This window comes from Scaptodrosophila lebanonensis, unplaced genomic scaffold (assembly GCF_003285725.1).
Source record: "Scaptodrosophila lebanonensis strain 11010-0011.00,11010-0021.00 unplaced genomic scaffold, SlebRS2 tig00000024-arrow-pilon, whole genome shotgun sequence".
Classification (NCBI taxonomy): Eukaryota; Metazoa; Arthropoda; class Insecta; order Diptera; family Drosophilidae; genus Scaptodrosophila; species Scaptodrosophila lebanonensis.
In genome coordinates, this window is record NW_022060538.1 from 14,566,492 (window position 1) to 14,586,844 (window position 20,353).

Genomic DNA, 20,353 nt, shown 5'->3' on the forward strand with positions numbered 1-20,353 from the left:
CTCTAAGGTCTGCTGTCAATTCCAGTACAATGTCAGGTGAAAGTGGTTGGTCATAATCGTCTGAGGAATTTAATTAAATAATTTAATGAAATTTATGTATATATGTAGAACAAAATTCTGTTTATTTCGGTAAAAATCATTGGTGAAAAATTATTTTTTATATCATTTTACCAATACCTCCTTCAATGGCTTCAAAAAAAAAAACTTAACAGATTATTCTTAACAAAATTATCTCAATATGCCAAATATTGTTTTTAAAAAGAATTGTTTTTCTCAGTGTACGCTTGCATTTGTGTGCGTTTGGCAAGTGTGGTGGTTCTATGCCTGCCGCATTGTTTGCTCATTATTATGTAGCCGTTCTTTGTTTTTTCGCGAGCGCATAAATAAATCTCTATTAAACGTTACAACCCTGTGGGGCGTACATTGTAAGGATGTAAGGATAATAATCAATCAGCGCGCAAGTGACATGACGGCAACTCCTACGGGTCGCCATCGCAGCCGCCTGTCAAAGTGGCTCCGGTCCCTCGCCTTCACACCCTCAGCTGAATTTATTTTTTGGCTGCCACGCTTTATTCTTTGTTACTCAGCCCATCGCATGTTTACTCGTTTTTAGTGTGGCTTTTAGAATAGCCGCCCGTCCAAGAACAGAGTCGTCGGGACATCAGCTCACACACATTTACACACACACACACACACACACGCCCAGCCAGGTATTCGGTATTCACATTCACTCTAAGTCGCGGCGACGTCACAGTCGTTAAGCGTGACTTTTAGTTATTGCTGTTGTTGTTGTGTGTTGTTTGTTGCTTTTTGCATACCGCCCGGCAACGTAAACAAAAACACGAAGCACAAAACGGCGAAACGAGTAAGAAGGTAAAAGAAAGCCAATGTTTTCCGTTATTCAAGATTCTCTTCGTATGACGTCATAATAAGCAGCACCGTGTTTTCATTGTGACTTTTTATACTCTGTACATAAAATGTACAAGAGTATATTAGGTTTGCGGGAGCTGAAAATGTAACAGGCAGAAGGAGGCGTGGCAGATCCCACAAAGTATATATATTCTGGATCAGCATGACGAGACGAGTCGATCTAGCCCTGTCTGTCTGTCTGTCCGTATGAACACCTGGTTCTCAGAGACTATAAGAGGTAGAGACACCAAACTTTGCACAAAGATGCGTTATGAGTGTACGCTGTGTTTTATTTTTTTGATTCCCCCCCCCACTTCCCCCCTATGGGGGTTTTCCCGATTTTCCATTCGTATAATCGCCTATATCTCGGAGACTATAAGACCAACGGACACCAAATTTTTGTCCCAGATGCCTTATGTGAATACGCAGAAAATGTGTATTTTGGAATTTCCCTCCCTCCCCCCTCTCCCATGCAAATTTTGCACATACCCCCCGTTAGTAATTATGTATCCGTATGCGCTGCTCAAGCGGTGCCCAAGCGCTGCCCGCGGCGGTTGTTGATGCTGGTGCTTTGGTTGCCTGCGAACATGCTTACACAGACACGAATAGACGCGCATAAACATACATACACTGACATAGACGCAATGGCTTTGTATATGTGCAATTATACACCCTTTACGTGAGTTTTAATACCAAAAGAGGTAAAATCGATCAAAATTTTTATTTTTAATTCTCTTACTTTTTTTAATTTATACATTTGTTCTAAACATATGTACAGAGTATTTCAAAGTCGGGACACCCGACTTTAGCTTTTTTACTTGTTAGTATTGTCACGTGTATTTGGTGTTGCCACAGTGGGGAGGAACTTTATCGTGCACTCTCTTACTTAAACGTATGCTACGCAAAGCTTATTATGACGTACATACTTGCTCAGTGAGTGTAAATAATGTGCAGCCTAATGCGACTTGTTCTACCAGCTATGACTGCAGGTGGCAGGCAGCCAAACAGACAGTAATACAATCATACAGGATATGCGCTGGTCCATAATATAAGTTCTCAATAGGCCACGTAAGATGGAGTAAGCGCGCATTAAATGGCAAGTTACGTGTGGTCAATTATTAAACTTTCTGCTGCCAAATTATTTCAAGTCTAGTTACACTATTCAGTAACGTGTGTGTGCACGGCAAAGTGCTTGTGGAAAACAAAACAACATAAAACTTTTGGCAGAACTTATAGTGACGTACTTGCGCACTGAGACTCAACAAGTTACAGTTTTTAATGGCATACCCTGTACGCTTGTATCAAGCACGCAGACAGAGACAGGGCCGAGAGTACGAGACCAAAGAAGAGAGAGCGGCCCAGAATGGAGCTTTGGTAATAAACCCCGGCATTCGTCGGCAAACCATTCAGTCTTCGACGAGATTTTATCGTGTGTGGACGTGTGCTTTGCGTTAACAATTACTTCGCCTCAGAATCTGAAATTCTTCCAATTTGACGCTGTTTTGAATGAGATTCGAATTGTATTCAGTTGTCGGTCGTGTTGATTCAAGTACAAAAATTAAAACAGCGGTATTTTGGCGCCAGGGCAGTGAAAAGCTTTGGCAAGCGATGCAATTTTAATACTGCATGTGAACAATTGCTGTCCACGATACAGAACAGTTTTATTTCAAATAAGACAACAAAATCAAGTGCAACAATGGCCAAAGCGACAGCTTCGGCTACTTGGCTTCTATGGTAAGACCCACATACAAATAAGTGCGAGTGGACCTCCGACTTCTCAATTCGTTGAGTTGCGTTTCAATGTCCAGAACCCTCTCTCTTTGTCCGTCTGCGTGCCAATATCAAAGTTGGTGGCCTTCATCTCCATGTCCGTTTGGGTGTACTGACACCTGAAGATGTAAAAGGATGCGCTGCTTGATAATTATATATGTATATATAAAATATGTGAACTTGGCCACCTACTCTGTTTTCACTGTTGCGGTTTTTGTGCGATGCATGTGCAGACCACAGCCCTTGCACTTGAGCGTACAGTTCCAGGATTTCCTAGAGCGATGCTTGCGCTTCTGCCGCTTGGCAGGATGACTGCAGATTGGATGGTTATGCACAGTTTAGATGAAGTGTATCACAAAGTCTAAGAATTGAGATAGTGTGCCAAGTAATTTAAAACGGCCCCATCCCCATTACCTCTTTAGTTGATTTAATTTATTGACAGCTATTTAAAGATTACTTAAGTGTTTTTTTTTTACAAAAAAAATATGGTTTCTAAAATCACATTCGTGACCTAACTCTTAGATAAGTAAATAAAATAAATAATACCTTGTACAATATTAAAATCCCTTCAATTCGAAGCTATTTTTATCCTAATGTTTAGGAAACTATGTACGTTAGGTTGTAAAATCGGATCTAGTTTAAATTTAGAAATAAACTACCATTTACAAGGGTTTAAACAGATTTTGCTTAAATCTGAAAATGTTTTGACTATTTCGCCTGTAGCCTTCAAGGATACCCAGTAGAATTTCTCTATGCGTTGAAGAGAAGTCGAGAAAAGCGGTATAGCAAGAATTAAAATGGATCTGTGCTTACCCATTCAGCTTGAGCTTTGCATATTGCATTATTTTCGTGACCAATTGCTGCTGTAAGTTATTCTCATCTGGCTGCATCAAGTCCCCAATGAGTTCAGGTTTGGGCAATGGAACGATTTTGGTCTGCTTATGATTCTCCTGTGCTTGTAGTTGTATCATCGACTCATCTCCCTTCGACCCTTGCTCCGTTTCAAATTGCAGTTTCGCCTCCTTTCTTCGCTTGTTTGTCAGCACCCAGAACATGTTTAGGTCTACCAGCTGATTGATGGACTCCAGGCCATTGTGAAGTAATTCGATTTGTCCATTTAGGGATGCCATTATCGTGTAGAGCACCTCCTGCAATCCTGCTGGCTCGCTTTCTTGTTGCGTTGTCTGTGCGTAACTGTGTTGGCTATTCTTTTCCAACTGGGTCCCCACACTGCTGCTGCTGTGCTCCGTCTGAGTCATGCGGGTCTTGGCCTCGCACTGAACTTGGATGGCGTGTGTGTCCAGCCTTGGAGCTTCTGACTGCGTTGCACTATTGGTAAAATGCCGGATTAACGTCTGCTGTTCCTGTGAATTCATAAAAATCAGATCCTGCGTATCAAGCTTTGCATGGACGTAATGTATTAGGGGGGTTTGGCTACAACCATCCATGGAGGTCACTGAAACTTCCACTGTGCTCGTTTCCTGGACCTGTGTCTCTCTTGTCTCGATCGCCTCTGTCTGGGTTTCCTTGTATTGCATCTCCATCATCCCTGTTTGTGTCTCATTGTCGCTTGTCCTCATACAAATTGTTTGCGTTCCATTGTGACTTGTCGCCATTATTATTGTCTCAGTCTCCTTGTCCGCTAGTAGCTTGGTGTCTGTTTGACAGCAGCTATCCTTAGGCTCAGATAGGATCTGGCAGTGCTTCCGAAGTCGACACATACGTTGCCGGCGTCGATTCAAACGATTCGCCAGCTTCTGGGGGGCATTAATGCGTTTCATGTGCTGCACAGAAAGTTCCGTTCCGCGTAGTTCAAACCGCACAGCATAGCTGATAGATAAGAGTATGTAGAACGTTTGGATTGTTCAATATCTTCAATATGAGAAATGAGAACTGCTCACCTTACTTTGCCCATTTTTATGCATTTCTGAAACCACATTGTCCGCTTTACTGTGCTGGACAAGAGCAGCATTTCCTTGATATCTATGCTCTTCATATTGTTAACTGTAACCGTGTCTCCTATATTTACTAAAATCTCCGAAAAAGAACATGAAATTTTAAGAACAACGAAAATATTTCAACCAGAATATAAATGAATACTTAAATATTCTGAAGACTTATAATGCCAATGTACTAAGTTTGCAGCCCCAGTCCCCAAATTTATATTTCTTTTGACACGCAGTCTTTTTGGTTTGAATCTGTCTTTAGGTTTTCAGCACGCAAACCTTGTGTTGTTGCCTTTTCTCCTGTTTTTGTTGAAGTTGTTGCTGTTGTGGCTGACGTTGTTGCATGCCCGCGGGCTCCTTTGTACTTCGGTGTTCGGCGCAGGACTCATTAATAATTCAAAATCGCCACATATGTTGCCTGGATGCCCAGCGTCGCTGGACAACAAATATCAAAAACAACAACAGCACAAACAAAAAATGCATTCACTTAATCTATCATTTATCAATTGTGGAACGACCTACAAGTATCTTATATACCCTTTAATGGCCTAAATGCATAGGTGCATAGGAGAAATATTCGTATAATAATGCTGTTCCACGTATAGTTATAGATTGAATAATTTGTTCAAAATAGAAAATAAAATTGTTTATATTAAATTTCCGATTAGAAATCAAGATTTTTTTATCTGAATTTATTTATTTATTGATTTTCTTAATCAAAAACCGACTACAGGTCTAGGTCTTTTTTCCCCAATTTAAAGTGACGTAAGGTTTCGAGGTTAATTTTGAAGTATTCCTGTTCAGGAATAGAATTTTCCGCTATTTGAACTAAATGAAGGTTTAAGGTAGTTTTCTCATGGATACCATTGTCGGAGCTGGACCAAAGAGTCATTAAAATCAGTTCACCCAGTCGAAAGTTCTGAGGTAGCAATCGAAATTGAGAAAGTCCTTTGCTGAACATAACTCTCATCAAAGTACCCTTGAAGCACATCCTTTCCAATAAAAAAAGAACCATCTAAATTGGTTGGCGTTATTCGGAGATAAAATGCAAATTTAAGACTTATATGGTTTTCTCTGGATGCCATTGTCAGAAATGGACAGAATTGAAATGGGACCATTCGAAAAGCACCAGCTTTGAAATGGGAAAAGATCGGTTCACCAAGTCAAATGTAGGTAGGTAGGTAGGTGCGGCAGGCAGAGCTTATGAAGACCCTGACTCATTTAGGCCGTGATTATTTGGCCCGTTGTGATACCGCGTGGACAAAGTCCGCTTCCCATATCCCGTGGTTGGCTACATTCCTGCGCAAAGTTGTTACACCCATCCGGATGCCCGGATGAATTTGTAAAGTCAAATGTAACAATTATAAAAATATCCGAACTCACTGCAGCCGAACTCTTCAATTTTATATATTTGCAAAGATATTTAAATGGGGTACAGATATCCGTGTATATCCCCGTACTTACAAGGTGTGTTCCAAAGTAAACAGGACTTTCAAAAAAAAAAAAACAGAACAAATGATTTTTTCGGCAAAATCAATTTATTTTATTCGAAATAGTCCCCTTCTGCTTTAATACAGCTTTTTGCACGATCCAAAAGCATGTCGAACGAGTGTTTTAGCTCGTTGGTCGGTATGGGCGCCAGTATGTCGGTGCAAGCCATTTGAATGGCCTCTACATTTGCATAAAGCTTTCCCTTCATGGGCAAATGCATTTTTCCGAAAAGGTAGAAGTCGCACGGTGCCATATCAGGTGAATACGGCGAGTCGTTAATGGTTAAAAGGTGAATTTTGGTCAAATAATCGGCCACAAGCGTCGATCGTCAGAGCAATTTTTGGTCGTCAGTCAAGTTGTGCGGAACAAACCGTGCACACACCTTTCGTAAGCCCAAATGTTCGGTCAAAATGCGATAAATCGATGTTTTGGAGATGTTCAATTCCATTTCCATCAATTTCAATGACGATTTCGGCGGTTTCGATGGAATTTTCGGTGATCTGGAATTTTGATTGGCCACTTGAAAACGTTGAAACCACTCGTGCACTCTGCTACGGGATAGGCAAACATCGCCATAAACTGGTTCCATCAATTGAAAAGTTTCGGTAAAAGTTTTACCAATTTTAAAACAAAAATTAATGTTGGCTCTTTGTTCGAAGCTCATTTTCGCACCGATAACACAAGCATGCTGACGCTTAAAACGCAATAACTTCACTTCCAATCGATGAAATGTCATTAAATTCTCACTGGACAATCGATAAAGACAGCAGATTCTAACGCACCAGTCGACATATAGATAGCGCCACCGGGGGGCGCTAGATTCAAAAAGTCCTGTTTACGTTCGAACGCACCTTGTATATGCTATAGAATGAATAAGCCGATAGATGTTCTCAATTTTATTTTTCTTTTGAATGTAGAATATTTGTTGTTTTGAAAGATCACTTGTTAGATTGGGCTTCCCATCACAATTACTTTTATTCGGAGTTATACAATAATAAATGTATAAAGTAGAGCAACCTTCATAACTTGTTTATTGCTAAACAATCTGCTAATCTCTAATAACTTTCTAACTCCCGGAAAAGGATGTGCAGTGGCAAGCGTTCTATAACCTGCAGACTGGAGCCTTTGGGATATTATACAGCTTTGTTCAAGAAGCTTAAAAATTCAGTTTTCCTTTATATGGATCCTTCTCTGCATGTATATGAATCGCCTATTTAAACAGAAAGAAAAATTCAGGCCATATTTATTTTTGATCTAATATGATGTTTTGCAACAATCGCCATCATAAATTTACAATCCCCTGTTCAATTGCAATGGCATTAAATGCCCACAAAAACCACAACACAGACAAGCCGTGCAGTGTCCATGTCAAAGGCGCCCCCGGGCTTTGCTTTCGTATGGGCCACAGCATGTGGTCGGGCTAAATACGCGTTGATTTGAGCGCTTTTTGATTGCGCCAAAAGGATTGGAGCGAGTGCGACTATTGTCGGCACATGCGAATTTAACTTTTTGCCAATCGTCCACGCCGAGACCAAGGCCCAGACACTTCCGTTTGGGCGCGGCTGCAGACACCAAGCACACACACACACACACACACACACACTTACAATCGAAGGGGCATAGAGACAAGCAGACAGAAAACTACCATGCAGCTGGAGCCAGCGGTAGCGGCAGCGGCTGCTCAGCTGTCAGAACTGCCGTCTATCAGCCTCCTAATCCCGCTCATGTGCCCAGCCGGAGGGTGTAGTTTTTTTTGTCTTGAGGAATTCACGCTGCTTCCTTCTAACTTTTTGCCTTATGCCATGTTTTTTTTGTTTCTTTTTTTTTTCAACATAAAACTTTGCATGCATTATGTGAGACGCTGAGGCGCGCGTTGCTCTCCAATGCCATGCACGTTCCAGTCAATATGTTTACTTCAATGCTCTTGTGGCTCATGTTGTTGTTGCTGCTGTTGCTTGTTGCCTTCGGTTACATTTATTGCATAGACTTCATCAATTTCCATTATAATTTGTATCGAGTCTACACTCGCGTTGAATGCCTCAGCAGAAGCTTCTCTATCCCAGTTCATATGTATATAGTATGTATGTATTTGTGAATACTATATGGCCAACTGCTTAGTCGGTCAATAGCTTTTACCTCACTTGCCAACTTATCGTTGGCAAATTCAAACGAAATGGGTCTCATGCTTCCACCATCAGTTTTGTAATACAAGTAGGCCTGATATTTATACAATTTTCAAATTGTTAAAAGGAACAAATTCTAGAAATCTAAAAAAAAAATTTTAAAAAAGTTATTCTTAAACTTCTCATTCTGGTTAAGAATGTCATTCTTCCCAGATTCTACAATTTTGTAAGCCCTCTTGGTAAAAAAGCATGATATCAAAATTTCTCACACTCAGCCGAACAATCATTCATTAATTAAAGAAAGATCTTACAAATGGCGATCATGATTATTTAAACTATGTACTATATTTCTACGTCGTAGATATTGGTACAGGTTGGTTTTTATGCCCTGTACCCAAAGGGTGAAAGGGGATATTAGTTTAAAACAGATGGGGGAAGGAGTTACAGACTCCATGTTAGGGTTGAGTCTGTTATTTGTCGGTTTGTTTTCTTGGTCTGTCATTATAGTCGTGCTCCTGCCATGATGGTTTAGTAATGCAGAGCTCATTAGATTGCATTCATATTCGATTGAAACATGAAATTGATCGGAAAGGGAAATATAATTATGCATAAATTCTCTTTAAAAACAAATACCAGAAGAAGCATTATGCGTTTTTATTTGCTTGAGTTTTCAGAATTAAGTCATAACCCAATGACACTTTTCCGCTCCCTAGTTTTTCTCACATGCAGCGCATAACGGCTTCGACTATGATGTTGTTACTTCTTTCTTTTTGTATTATTTTGACTGCTCGCTTGACTTTTCTTGCACATACATACACATGCACACATTAGAATGTAATGTACGTGCTCATTTGCATTTTGCGTTGTTTTGTTTTGCGCTTTCTTCCTTTTTATTAGTTGTTGACTCGACCTGCTCTTGCTTTTGTTGCTCATTTTGTAAGCGCACACCAACACCCAACACAGTGGGAGCTACCATCCATATCAAGTGCATTAGAAGGTGGGACCTGTTCCCAAGCTGCGTTGCCGTTACACTTGCCCGGAGTTGGGTTTTCAATTTCAAAGGGTCGCATCTTTTTGCTTCAAACTCCATATGGAATCAGTTAGCAATTTGCTTGAATTACAAAGACGAGCAGCAATTCAAATAGATGATGGGATAGGGGAAGGCGAGCAAAGCTCCTTAGCAATCAGATGGTCATTGTCAAAACGGTCGACCTTCCCCCTACACTCCAACAACGCTCCTGTGCGTTCGAGTGGAGTCTATAAAATGGGACTCTTAGGGCACAAACAACACAGCACAGCACGGGGCACAGGGAAATTAAACCACAAACAGCTTATCCATATAGAATTTCGCACATAAAATGCGATATGTGTGTGTATAGTTTATTGTATATATAAAAGGAAGAGCCATAAAAGTAATTTCATTTTTCAGTTTATGTTGCCTCATTGGTCTCGCTGCTGCACTGACCGAGAACAAGGGCAGCGGCTCCTCGAAGCCAACAACGACGGCCAAGGATGCAGCTCGCATGTACAATATCAAAAGGCAGGACAAATACCAGCAGCATGCAGTCACAGGCGCCACATCAAAAGCCATAGCCATGGATAGTGCCGGCAATGTTGTTGCTGGCAGAGTGCCAGCCACGAGGAGACAAAAAAACTTGACAAAAAGCGCACACGGTCTCAATAAGAAGTTGCTCAAGTGAGTATGGGAGCCGCTGTTTCGTTTATTTCGGACTTAATTAATGCAACGTGTCTAGTAACAACAAAACAAAAATTACAACAAAAAACAATGAGCAAAGTGCAGACCCAGTCTTCTGGGCTGCTATAAATTATATAATGAAATATTCATGGAAAACGTTTAGAACTTACCAGGCCTTTGATTTATGTGTCCAAACGGGCAACTCACTGCAACTCTTTATCTCGTTCTCTCCCTCTCTCTCTCTCTCTCTCTCTCTCTCTCTCTTTCTTTCCCAATGGATCTGCATCTGGGTCTGCCTCTGTCTTGGCTTGGCTTGCAGCAAAATGGGTTTTATCAAAGTCAAAGCGCCCAACAGCCACAACCGGAAACGTTTGGCGGTTGAGTCACGACGTCATGCAACACGGGATGATTCACACATGTTCATCATAAAATTACCGCCAAATCTGAACTACTACACGAGTCCCAGTGGCAATGCCAGGAATGCAGCAGCTGCTGTAGCAGCAGCAGGAGGAGCATCGGAAGCGGGAGTGGTGGCTTCAGCCACATCGATTGCAACAACAAAGCAACCCAGCGATAACGCACAAAAGGCAACGATGGCAAAAGTTTCAGCAGCAACAACAACAACAGAGGCGTCGGTGTTGACGTTGGACGCGATGAAAACTAACGGGAAAAAGGTAAACGGGATTCCATTAGGTTACGCCATAGACACATGCATAGTCACAGTCACAACAGCCACCAACAAAGCAAGGTTTGCCCCACAACGCAGCCGCAGCGGAAAAACCGGCACAAAACCGCGTATTCCTAGCGTCATGATCATGATCATCATGCATTGTGTTCTGGGGTCAGTGTTGCATTCTTAGCTTTTTATTTCCACCTTCAAAGTTGTGGCCATGACACAACACTGTTGGCCAGAAAAATGCCAGCATGCGTAATGTGCAAATTCGAAGATCTATCTTATAGGGCATTAGTGTCAGATTTGTGGTCCATACAGCAAGACATTTTGTTTCTTTCTGTATATGTATATGTATGTATACAAGTATATGGGTTTTTACGACTTTGATGTTTATACTAGAAGATCAATTTGTACGAACGACGAGAATACTTTTAGCGTTATTTTTCAATGCGAATTTGGAAAAATTTTCAAATTAAAGATCAAAAATATTACTACAAGCTCACTGAACTGGTCGTAAGCGTCATATATGTAGGTAGTAGAAAATGTCGCTTCACTCATATCCTATTTAGACTAAAGCTAATTAAAATGAGACATTTTTTACATATAATTCGTCTAAATAAAACATTCCATGTTTTTAGAGACAGGTTTGCCAATACGATCTAATTAATATTCAAGTAAATTTTTAAAATGACACACTTTTTTCAAATACTTGTATTTGACAGATGATGTGCTTCTATTTTGATAAGTTATTGCCTCTTTCCTGCCATCTAGACATTTGCCAGGCCGAAGTGGGTTGCACTGTAAGGCTGGCAGACTGCCTCTAATATTTTGCTGGCAACTGGCGATAAGCATCGTGCGCTTGCGCACAAAACAAATTGCAAAACACACAGCGAAAACAGCAATACAGATTACCCATTTGGGCTGGAGTTGCAACAACAGGCATGGCATGCTTACCTGCTGCCCGTTGCTGCAGTTATGGCTCACCCATATATCCAGCATCGAATATGTAGCTGTGCTCTGGCAACGCACATGCGTCGGCAGCTATCGACCGACTTATAGAACCGCCTTGGCCCCAGCCAGCAAGCCAGATTCAGCCAGCCAGTCGGCTATTTATATACGAGCAGGAGTTGCCGTTGCCTGGCGTTGTGTCTGGAATTAATGCGCCAAGTGTCAATGTCAGTGGATGTGGAGTGGAGTGGAGTGCAGAAATGCGTACAGTGATGCCTCTCAGATAAGACTTCCAATCTAGAAGCTCTTTACTCTAATAAAATCGAACTAAGCAATCTCTTAATCATCTAATAACTAAATGACAGTATTCCATACCTTTTCATATTTTATTCCAAAGTTGTCTAAGAAAATAAAAGTAGTAAAGATAGGTCCGGTTAGTAGAAATGTCAATAGAGCTTATGAGAATTAACTGTACAAGTCAAATAATTCAAAAAACAATTTGTTATGTTAATTTCCCTATGATCTGCTGTTTTCTCACTTACAAAAGTTTATATAATGATTACAACTCACTTGAAATTCAATCTTACTTGTACTTAGTATCTAATCAGGTTTCTCGTTATTTATTATATTGAACATCTTAAGAATGGAATGTGAGCCCACATTGGTCGGATTTCACTGTACTCGTATTATGTGCGTGTGTGCGTTGTTGGGGATTCTGTGGCTGGCATGAACATAATTTCGCCAAGCGAGACTCCAACTTGGCTCTCACGTCATGCTTGAGCTATGTATGCAGAAATTAATATGCAAGCCATTAACTAAGTCGAAGTCGTACCTAGTCGACGCTCACCTCACCTCAGTTCAGTTTAGTTCAGTTCAATTAAAATTGCAATTTGTTAGACCAACTTGGTTAATGGGCGCCTAATATAGATGCTTAAATCAAAACCTAGCTAGATTTATGGGGCGCCAGTGCTATGTAAATAAAATTTGTCGGCCATTATTCAATCACTCACTGGACTGGTACTTCTTCTATTGCTTTTCTTTCAGGTATCGTTTCCCTTTAGCTCGAACGGACGGCCTGGTCGTATATATCACTGGAACCTGCCAGTACTGAAGCATGCGCTGCACAAGAAGCCGCATTTCTCGCATGTCTCGGCCGCCGATCGCAATCGTTTGCTGGATATTAAGGACATACCGACTTGGCGCAAGCCCTGGGAGAATGAAACTGTGGAGAAATCATTTGCAGCGGGCAGTGGCAAATCGAAGTACAGGAAGTCCCTGAAATCCAAGTCGCCAACATATTATGCGCCTGCCCAGGCGGTCAGCAAGCACAGCTTTCACAAATATTTTGCCGGCAACGGCAAACCGAAGGGCCTCTATGTCATCAAGGAGCACCAGACGAAGCCGCTGTTTTATCAGAATATCATATCGTAAAATATAGAAACGCATAGCAGGCATTAATAAGACTGTGGTGTGTGGGTGTCCATAACTTTTTACAACCTACATATTTTTGGTTAATTGTGTGCGACTCGACGTCGACTTCAGGCTACAAAGTTTTATAGTTTATACTATATACATAGCTACATATTTCACATTCATTTCAAGTTTTCAGCGGCTGCAGTCTGCTTTTTTTATTTCACTCACTTCCGTCCAGATTCACAAGAAATATGTATTCTAAGCTAAGTACTCGGACAACACTCTTCATGAGATACATGCATAAAAACAATACGTACAGAAACGATATACTCGTACATATATACATATGTATACGAAATACTTATGTATATGTATATGTACAATGATATATACTAGGTCTACTATAACTGTCTGACAGTAAAAAATGTGAAACTTTATTTTTGTATAGGGAAAACGTATGGTGGGCTCAAACAGGCAGATACGAGTAAAACAAGTATGTAATCGAACTGAGCTCCACAAATCAAATGAAATTTATAATAAAAGTGCAAGTTTTGAATGCGATTGCCTGCGACTATCATCAGTAAACTAATGAAAATATCAATTATTTTTAAGTGCATTCTGTAATGATTTTATTTTCGGAATAAAAATAAATCTAACGACTGATTTTAAACAGAGAATGTGTTGCAAACAAAGAAGTTCTGTCAGTTTATTGACATGGGGAGTCGCCGTTCACGGTCGTGTAGTCGGAGGTAGGGCCCAGGGGCAACGATGCGGTCAAAAGTAAATACGACAGTTGAAGAAGGTGCGAAACACAAGACAAAGCCAACAATGCAGGCGCCTGGCAAATTGACAGCTGCATTTAACAGAAGACAAGGTACAATACTCTTGAAGTGGTTAAGTGGTGGGCACTGGGTTGGAGACTGAGGATTGGGGCTTGATACTTAGACTGAAGGCTTGCGTGGCAAGCTAACAAGCTGAGAGTGAAACCTAATTTTGGCCAAATTGTGGATTCAACGGAGTGACTGCCTAGGCAGCGTATCAGCGCATTTATTTTTATTTTTGTTCAAATTTTAGCTAATTGTGTCTGGGCGCGGCAGACTCACGCACACACACACACATTCTTATACAAATGGACACAAATAATCATATGTACGAGTATATATACATTTGCGAATGCTAGACAAATCGGTCTTAAGCCCTTTGAATAAGATTTGAGCATTAAGAGGCAGTCGCCTGAAACGGAAGCGTGGAGTCGCGCGCATGCGCTATTTTTCATTTCGCAGATAAAAAGCGCGCCATACATTATGTATGTACATACTTGTATGTATATATGTATGAACATACAGATAAACAAATGTATGTATGTATGTATGTTCATAAATTCTATAGGAATGTATTAAGCTCGAGAAAAGTCGTCGGCACACCTTCCAACTGGCGTGTACATACAAATATACATATGTATACGTAAGTATGTAATTACAATTTTTGTTTTATTATTGTTTTTATTTTTGGCGGCGCATAATTGTTTTCTTCTTGGTTTATGTTTTTCCATCCTTACGTACATTGAACTTTTCACCCGTGCCGTTGTCGCCACTATACTTGTACATACATATGCATGTATGTACATATATTAGGGTATCTATGTTGTGTATCCATGTGTCGTGTATCTGGCGCACTGAGTGTAAGTAGATTTAATGACTTGTAGTTTTGTGAACAAAACAGCCAAAGAATAAACCATAAATCACATTTATGACCAATGCCATCAACTGCTCTTTGAGTCCAGCCTCCTAGTACAGGCGATTGATTTTTTATGACCACTTCATTCATTCATATACTTGTATGCATATACATACATAGTATGTGTTTGAGTTCAAAAATATATACATATACATATATACAAAAATATGTACATACATGTTTTCTTGGCTTGCTTCAGAGCCCATCCAAAGGAACTGCAATTGCAATAAACAGTTATATGGCAATCATACGCCAAGCCGCCGTCAGATAAAAGCCAGCAAGGGGCAAAAGCGGCATGGCAAAAGCTAAACTAAAGCGTCTTGATATCAACAGCTATGGTAAACAGCCACAGAAACAGCCAGAAGTTGCAACTTGTTAACGCCATTTCCGCCTGTCATATCAAAATAATTATCTCAAAGTGTTACCAAGTCCAAGTTCCAACTACCATGATATGTGAATAAAGCAACAACAACAAGAACTGCCTACAATTGTGGCAAAGTCAGAGTCTCGTCTATGAGCATGGCGTGCTACAGAACAAACGGCAGTTGCAACAACCACACACGAGCAGAAACCACAACAACTTGATCTGTGGAACTTGTTTTTCACGCAATCTTGATTGTAATTATGTTATTCCGAAATGTGTGTACGCAGTAATTAAAATAACATTTCACTTAATTGTGTTTACATAACTTTTAAGTCTGATAATAGCTTACAATTCCTTTGCCACACACACACACATAAACATAAATGGTTGTTGAATATATTCCACATCATATTTTCAGCTGCGCCGAAGATATGCAAATTTTTCTAACAATAATTTTTTTGTTTCTAGGAATTCAAGTTTGAATTTAACAATTTCCCGCGTTTTCAATGATAGGGTACTGATTTCTTTTTCGTCATGGTGGCAACTCCAATTATGTGGATGTAGCTCGTGACACACATCGTGAAAAAACAGCTGTTGCCGGTATTCTGATAGGAATTCAGTTTGTTTTGTAAATAACTTGAAGAAAAATGCCTGATTCTGACAGAAAAGTTGACGATTTGACCACAAAGCTCCGACATATTATTCTAAACACACGAGTGCCTCTTGTTCTTCCTGGGTTTCAAACTAATTGGACCTGCTTTAGTGGCACTCTATCCAATTGGTGTGAAATTTTTGATCGGAAAGCCAATTGCCTACCAATTTTTGAGCGCATGCTGCTCTCTGATAGCAATACCCCACAATGGGAACGAAAGCGGACGCAGCTGGGCATGACAACTAAAAATTTTTTACAGCATCATCACATGACACAGCCTTACTGGACAGCCTATCACTATAAACGTGCAGAAGAGCTGCCGGCGGCATGCAAAGAGGGCATAGATTTCGGTTGCTTTGGGTTCGAGGAGCATGGGAACGATTACACCTTCTGGCTGGGCTCACAAGGCGCCAATACACCTTGCCACTATGACACGTTTGGTGTAAATATTGTTGTTCAAGTGTATGGTAGCAAATCTTGGTTGCTCTTCCCACCGGACACTCCCCTTAAGAGCACCCGCATACCATATGAAGAGTCCAGTGTTTACTGTCGGGAAAATTTCTTTGCACCCGCTCCCAAGGAGTTGGCCAGCTTGGAGAAGTATCAATCTCAGGCTTATCACTGTGTTCTCGCTGCCGGCGATGTGCTTATCGTGCCTCGTCACTGGTGGCATTATGCAGAGGCGTTGGAAACTTCCTTGAGCGTTAACTACTGGGTACCACTGAAACGTGACTTGGACATAGCCTTTGAAGAGCTTATAGTTAAGCACATGGTCGAGAGTTTTGCTAAAAACGAGAGCGAAGAAGTAAAACGCTACTTGCTAAATCCAAATCAGCTGGAGGAGATTGTATTAAAGCCCACTGACCTATTTGATCAGTTCGAGCGGGCAATAAAGAGCGCCGAAAGTACAGAGAGCAAGCGAAACCATTGGAATAATGAATATTTAAGCCAGGAAGAAGTGAATCAACTGTTGAACTGCCTAGAGTTGCAAGTGCACCCATTGCAAATTATGTCGCAGGATGCTTACACGCATTTACTGACAACCAATGCATTGCGTCATACTTCAAGCCCCACAGAATCGCAGGTGCTAAGCCCCACGCTGGAGCTCTTGATAAATAGCATGTGTGCACCCGTCAGTATTTCCTCGATCAAGCGCGAGTTTTTTCAAAGATTGGGCGAAGGCAGATTATAGTTCTGTGAAACATTTATTGTGATCAATATTCTGTAATATATGTTTACATGAGATTATACCGGAAATCAAATATTTTGTAAGTATTTATGGGTACATATAGGGTACAATTCAATTCAAACAAAACCAAACAAATGCATTAAATGCCGAGTGCACTCTTCTAGATTCGCGAAAACAGTTAGGGCTAAGCACAGTGGAGCATGCGGTGTATATGTGTAAATCTAGATAAAAATGAAGACAACGTCCACGCCATTTACCAGCCTGGTGGTTTCTGGTTGGGGTAGCCGCCCTGTTGATGGGCAAAACTGCCTGGATAGGTGCCGTAATGACCGGGCGCAGGGCCTTGGGGCACGCCTGGATACTGATAAGCTATGGATACGGAATGAAAAAACGGTTATAATACATTTTTGAAAAAACACCTCGTCGTTAACTTACTGCCTGGATAGGGAAGCGTGGCGTAAGGATTGAAACTTTGAGGCATGGGCGGCGGCACATATGTGGGATAGGGTACACCAGGTGTAGCGCCATATGGCACAGGCATGCCATGTACCTGCGCCGGATACGGCATGTTCATGGCGGCCGGAACAGGAGCAGAGCCTCCCGCTTGCATGGATGGAATGTCTGGAACATCTTATAATATTATTAATAGACTAAACAAGTTGTTCTAAAGCAACTCACCACCGCCAGATGTGGACGCGTAGTGCGAGGGCAGTGCAGGCGTAGCTGGTGGCGCCTGACGACTCGATTCTGTAGTCAAATCCTTGAGCAATTCTTCTTTCTCGGTTTTTCGGGCAAAGCAGAAATCGCTGATCTTATTTTGGAATACAACGAGCAACTGTGTGAGGTCGTTGTAAAACTTAGTTCCCTCCTGCAAGTTACCCGATAGCTCAATGTAGCTATCGTAGGCAGTGGCCAGCTCCTTGTAGAGCTTGTCGCGTGAACTGCCACAGTTGCCCGTTTCGGAGACGAAGGTAGCGTGTGCGTTCTGTATGTCGGCCACCAGGGTTTGTTGACGCTCCACACTCTCCTTGACCTGCGACTGCAACGGGTTTAACACTTGACCAATCCGCGCCAAGCTCAAGGCAGGCTCATCAATGGCGCCGTCCTTTTGCAGTGCATGTAAGAACTCATCTTTCATGTTAAATGTCGCCGACTTTAGTTCGGCCTCGGTGGCATCGCGCTCAGCCTTTATGGTCTCCACGGCCTCCATCAGCTGCTTCAAGCGCTGCACACTTGAGCAGTTTGGATCGACACTGCCACTGGCCGATGGGAGAGATTGCTGTATTTGCTCTGGCGGCAACGAAAGCAACTCAATGCCCTTTTGATTGGCCTCGAACTTCTGCCGCACAACCTTATCCGCCTCGATGGCATTATTGATGACCTCGCGATATTTCTTAGCATTGGTGCGGAACATTTCGGTTAATTTATCTGAAGATATGCGTGTCCAGCGCTCCTTAAACTGCGCACGCAACTGATTATCTGAGTCCCGTTCTTCGTCTAACAGTCGCTCCGTTTCGTCTAGAATTTCGCGATTACGGCTGAGAAGATCGGGCAAATCCTTGAGCAACGTCTGCACATTTTCAATGCCACCCTTACTGCGCACCTCGTTGGCCTTTTCACGCAACGATGGTGGCAGTCCGCAGCCACTGTCGGTGGTCTCCACAGCAGCAGGCAGGTTCAAGCTGGCCAGTACTGCATTCAGTGTTTGCGTGGCTTCACGCAACTTCATGATCTCGGCATTCACAATCTCATTCTTTCGCATGTCAGAGGCAGTGAGAGCACGATGCAACTCCACGGGCACCAGGTTGGTGAAAATATCCTTGAAACTGCTAGCCATTGGAACGGCTATCGATATGGGCTTCGCCAGCTGAGCCTTTCCCGGCGATGCCAACGTGCTCAGATCTGGTATTATTTCATTATAGATAAACTCATTGTCCTTTGTCGATTCGGCGAGATTGCGCTTGGCGCGACTGAAATATTCATCCAAATATGTCTCGTTTCCACCACGAGACTGCGCTGCCTTGAAAAGATCGACGGAGTTGCGCAGGCGAGCAATCTCCTCGCCAATGCGCTTAGCAGCGCGACAAACTAAGCTTTGATAGAGTTGGGTAAGAGCATGGAAGCCAGCCTGCTTGGCTGCAATGGTTGGTATCCATTCCTTCTCCCAGAGACTCCGCACCGACTCTTTTTGCATTGCACGTAGCACATCCGCGTAGAACTCCTCACCCTGACAGCATAATTTCGCCACAATCTGGTCCTTCATATTGTCTAAAAATATAAGATAAAGCAACATTATAATGCAAATAGCTATGGTGATAATCATCATTACCTTTAATGGCTTTCAGTATGAACACTTCCTGAGCTTGAGCAACCATTAGTGCCTGCAGCACAACTAGGGTGTCCTGGCTCAAATCAGGCGTGGGTTCCGAAGGTACAGCTGCGGGTGTAGCTCCTTTAAGATACTGGAAAATGCCCGCGCTCTGCTGGAGCAGCTTTATGGCCAGCTTTTGACCCTCATCCGTGTCCAGAGCTTGGGTAGAGGCCACGCAACTCTGCAGCGCCGCAATATTGAACAGCACACAAACTTTCTCATAAATCAGGGAAGTGTGAGCTGATGGCCAATGTGTGTTAAAAAACCGGTTCACATTTCATTGCTTTAGATAACTTACTCAGACTGATCTTGCCACCAAAGATAGACCCCTTATCAAAAGCATCCTTCCACTTGAATGGTATTTGCAGCTCACTGACTGCTATCTTTGTTTCCAAAGCGCATATTTGATCGTAATAGCTTTATCAAAAAAAAGACAACATAAATAAACAGCCATAGATAGAGGCCAACGGTGGCTCATTAAAGACGACGTCATCCCAGAAGCTTGATTATTTTTGATTCACACGCACATGCACATATGTATGTATGTACAAACACAATCTCAATTGGTGCTAGTGAGTGTAGCGCGCACTGATAGGCTTTTGTCTTGCCCATTGGCCACAGTGAGTCATGCCGAGCGAAAAACCCACGGATTTATTAACATACACACGTAAGTAATTTAATTGTCCATACTTACGCGTAAACGACTTCTAATGAGGCCTCATATTTTTCGAAGAACTTCCAAATTGCCGTATTGCGTTGTTTTGCAAACTCATTTACAGCTTCGGCATAGCTCGCCTTTTCCTCTGCAGAGGCTCCATTGTAGGTGCTCTGTATTAAATTGTTAAGAGGTTTTACAATGTCCACCTCGGATGGTTTTTTCAGCGGCACGCCCAAAATTTTTGACATTTTCAACAACGTAGAATATATAAATCTTTTTATTCGTTTTGAGCCTCTGAATTAAAAAATTAACTAGTTTTTCGACTTTTCCTCTGCACGGCTATCTAATGTTTCTCTCTTCGAATATTCTCATCAACAGCTGCTGCTGCGGCGGCAGAGAATATTTATGGAATG

The 20,353-nt window shown here is 41.8% G+C and overlaps 4 protein-coding genes across 7 annotated transcripts; 2 read left to right on the plus strand and 2 right to left on the minus strand.

Annotated features, from left to right (window-relative positions):
• Positions 1-2,513: 2,513 nt before the first annotated feature.
• On the minus strand, positions 2,514-4,756 carry LOC115621317. 3 transcript variants are annotated; one of them, XM_030514934.1, is made up of 4 exons: positions 4,581-4,756; positions 3,493-4,509; positions 2,872-2,991; positions 2,514-2,819 (listed from the first exon to the last, which is right to left on the minus strand). In XM_030514934.1, exons 1-4 carry the CDS (start codon positions 4,673-4,675, stop codon positions 2,687-2,689), a joined length of 1,365 nt encoding a protein of 454 aa, XP_030370794.1. In that variant the 5' UTR covers positions 4,676-4,756; the 3' UTR covers positions 2,514-2,686. The 3 variants fall into 3 exon arrangements, with proteins under 3 accessions (XP_030370794.1, XP_030370795.1, XP_030370796.1); XM_030514935.1 differs by having other exon boundaries at positions 2,514-2,798; positions 4,581-4,753; XM_030514936.1 differs by having other exon boundaries at positions 4,586-4,602.
• A 5,007-nt stretch (positions 4,757-9,763) lies between these two features.
• Positions 9,764-12,987, plus strand: LOC115621610. Its single transcript, XM_030515303.1, has 3 exons — positions 9,764-9,935; positions 10,255-10,609; positions 12,601-12,987. Exons 1-3 carry the CDS (start codon positions 9,835-9,837, stop codon positions 12,985-12,987), a joined length of 843 nt encoding a protein of 280 aa, XP_030371163.1. The 5' UTR covers positions 9,764-9,834.
• A 2,730-nt stretch (positions 12,988-15,717) lies between these two features.
• LOC115620336 (HSPB1-associated protein 1) lies at positions 15,718-16,930 on the plus strand. Its single transcript, XM_030513533.1, has one exon. The coding sequence runs from the start codon at positions 15,718-15,720 to the stop codon at positions 16,912-16,914; it is 1,197 nt and encodes a 398-aa protein (XP_030369393.1). The 3' UTR covers positions 16,915-16,930.
• Positions 16,909-20,258, minus strand: LOC115621257 (programmed cell death 6-interacting protein). Of its 2 annotated transcripts, none has more exons than XM_030514854.1 (6): positions 19,977-20,258; positions 19,581-19,699; positions 19,241-19,522; positions 17,590-19,179; positions 17,347-17,532; positions 16,909-17,280 (listed from the first exon to the last, which is right to left on the minus strand). In XM_030514854.1, the coding sequence occupies exons 1-6, from the start codon at positions 20,186-20,188 to the stop codon at positions 17,165-17,167; spliced, it is 2,505 nt and encodes an 834-aa protein (XP_030370714.1). In that variant the 5' UTR covers positions 20,189-20,258; the 3' UTR covers positions 16,909-17,164. The 2 variants fall into 2 exon arrangements, with proteins under 2 accessions (XP_030370714.1, XP_030370713.1); XM_030514853.1 differs by having other exon boundaries at positions 17,347-17,541.
• Between the last annotated feature and the right edge of the window lie 95 nt (positions 20,259-20,353).

What these genes read in the sequence shown, in the direction of transcription:
- LOC115620336 (XM_030513533.1), top strand. Translation starts at nt 15,718, where the DNA reads ATGCCTGATTCTGACAGAAAAGTTGACGATTTGACCACAAAGCTCCGA.
- LOC115621257 (XM_030514853.1), bottom strand. Translation starts at nt 20,188, where the DNA reads ATGTCAAAAATTTTGGGCGTGCCGCTGAAAAAACCATCCGAGGTGGAC. An exon ending in TCATTAGAAGTCGTTTACGC is followed by an intron (nt 19,700 to 19,976) that starts GTAAGTATGGAC and finishes TTTTTGATAAAG; the next exon opens with CTATTACGATCAAATATGCG. An exon ending in CGCGTCCACATCTGGCGGTG is followed by an intron (nt 17,542 to 17,589) that starts GTGAGTTGCTTT and finishes TAATATTATAAG; the next exon opens with ATGTTCCAGACATTCCATCC.
- LOC115621610 (XM_030515303.1), top strand. Translation starts at nt 9,835, where the DNA reads ATGGATAGTGCCGGCAATGTTGTTGCTGGCAGAGTGCCAGCCACGAGG. An exon ending in CTCAATAAGAAGTTGCTCAA is followed by an intron (nt 9,936 to 10,254) that starts GTGAGTATGGGA and finishes CTTGGCTTGCAG; the next exon opens with CAAAATGGGTTTTATCAAAG. An exon ending in TGAAAACTAACGGGAAAAAG is followed by an intron (nt 10,610 to 12,600) that starts GTAAACGGGATT and finishes CTTTTCTTTCAG; the next exon opens with GTATCGTTTCCCTTTAGCTC.
- LOC115621317 (XM_030514934.1), bottom strand. Translation starts at nt 4,675, where the DNA reads ATGAAGAGCATAGATATCAAGGAAATGCTGCTCTTGTCCAGCACAGTA. An exon ending in ATAAAAATGGGCAAAGTAAG is followed by an intron (nt 4,510 to 4,580) that starts GTGAGCAGTTCT and finishes CTTATCTATCAG; the next exon opens with CTATGCTGTGCGGTTTGAAC. An exon ending in GCAAAGCTCAAGCTGAATGG is followed by an intron (nt 2,992 to 3,492) that starts GTAAGCACAGAT and finishes TCCAATCTGCAG; the next exon opens with TCATCCTGCCAAGCGGCAGA.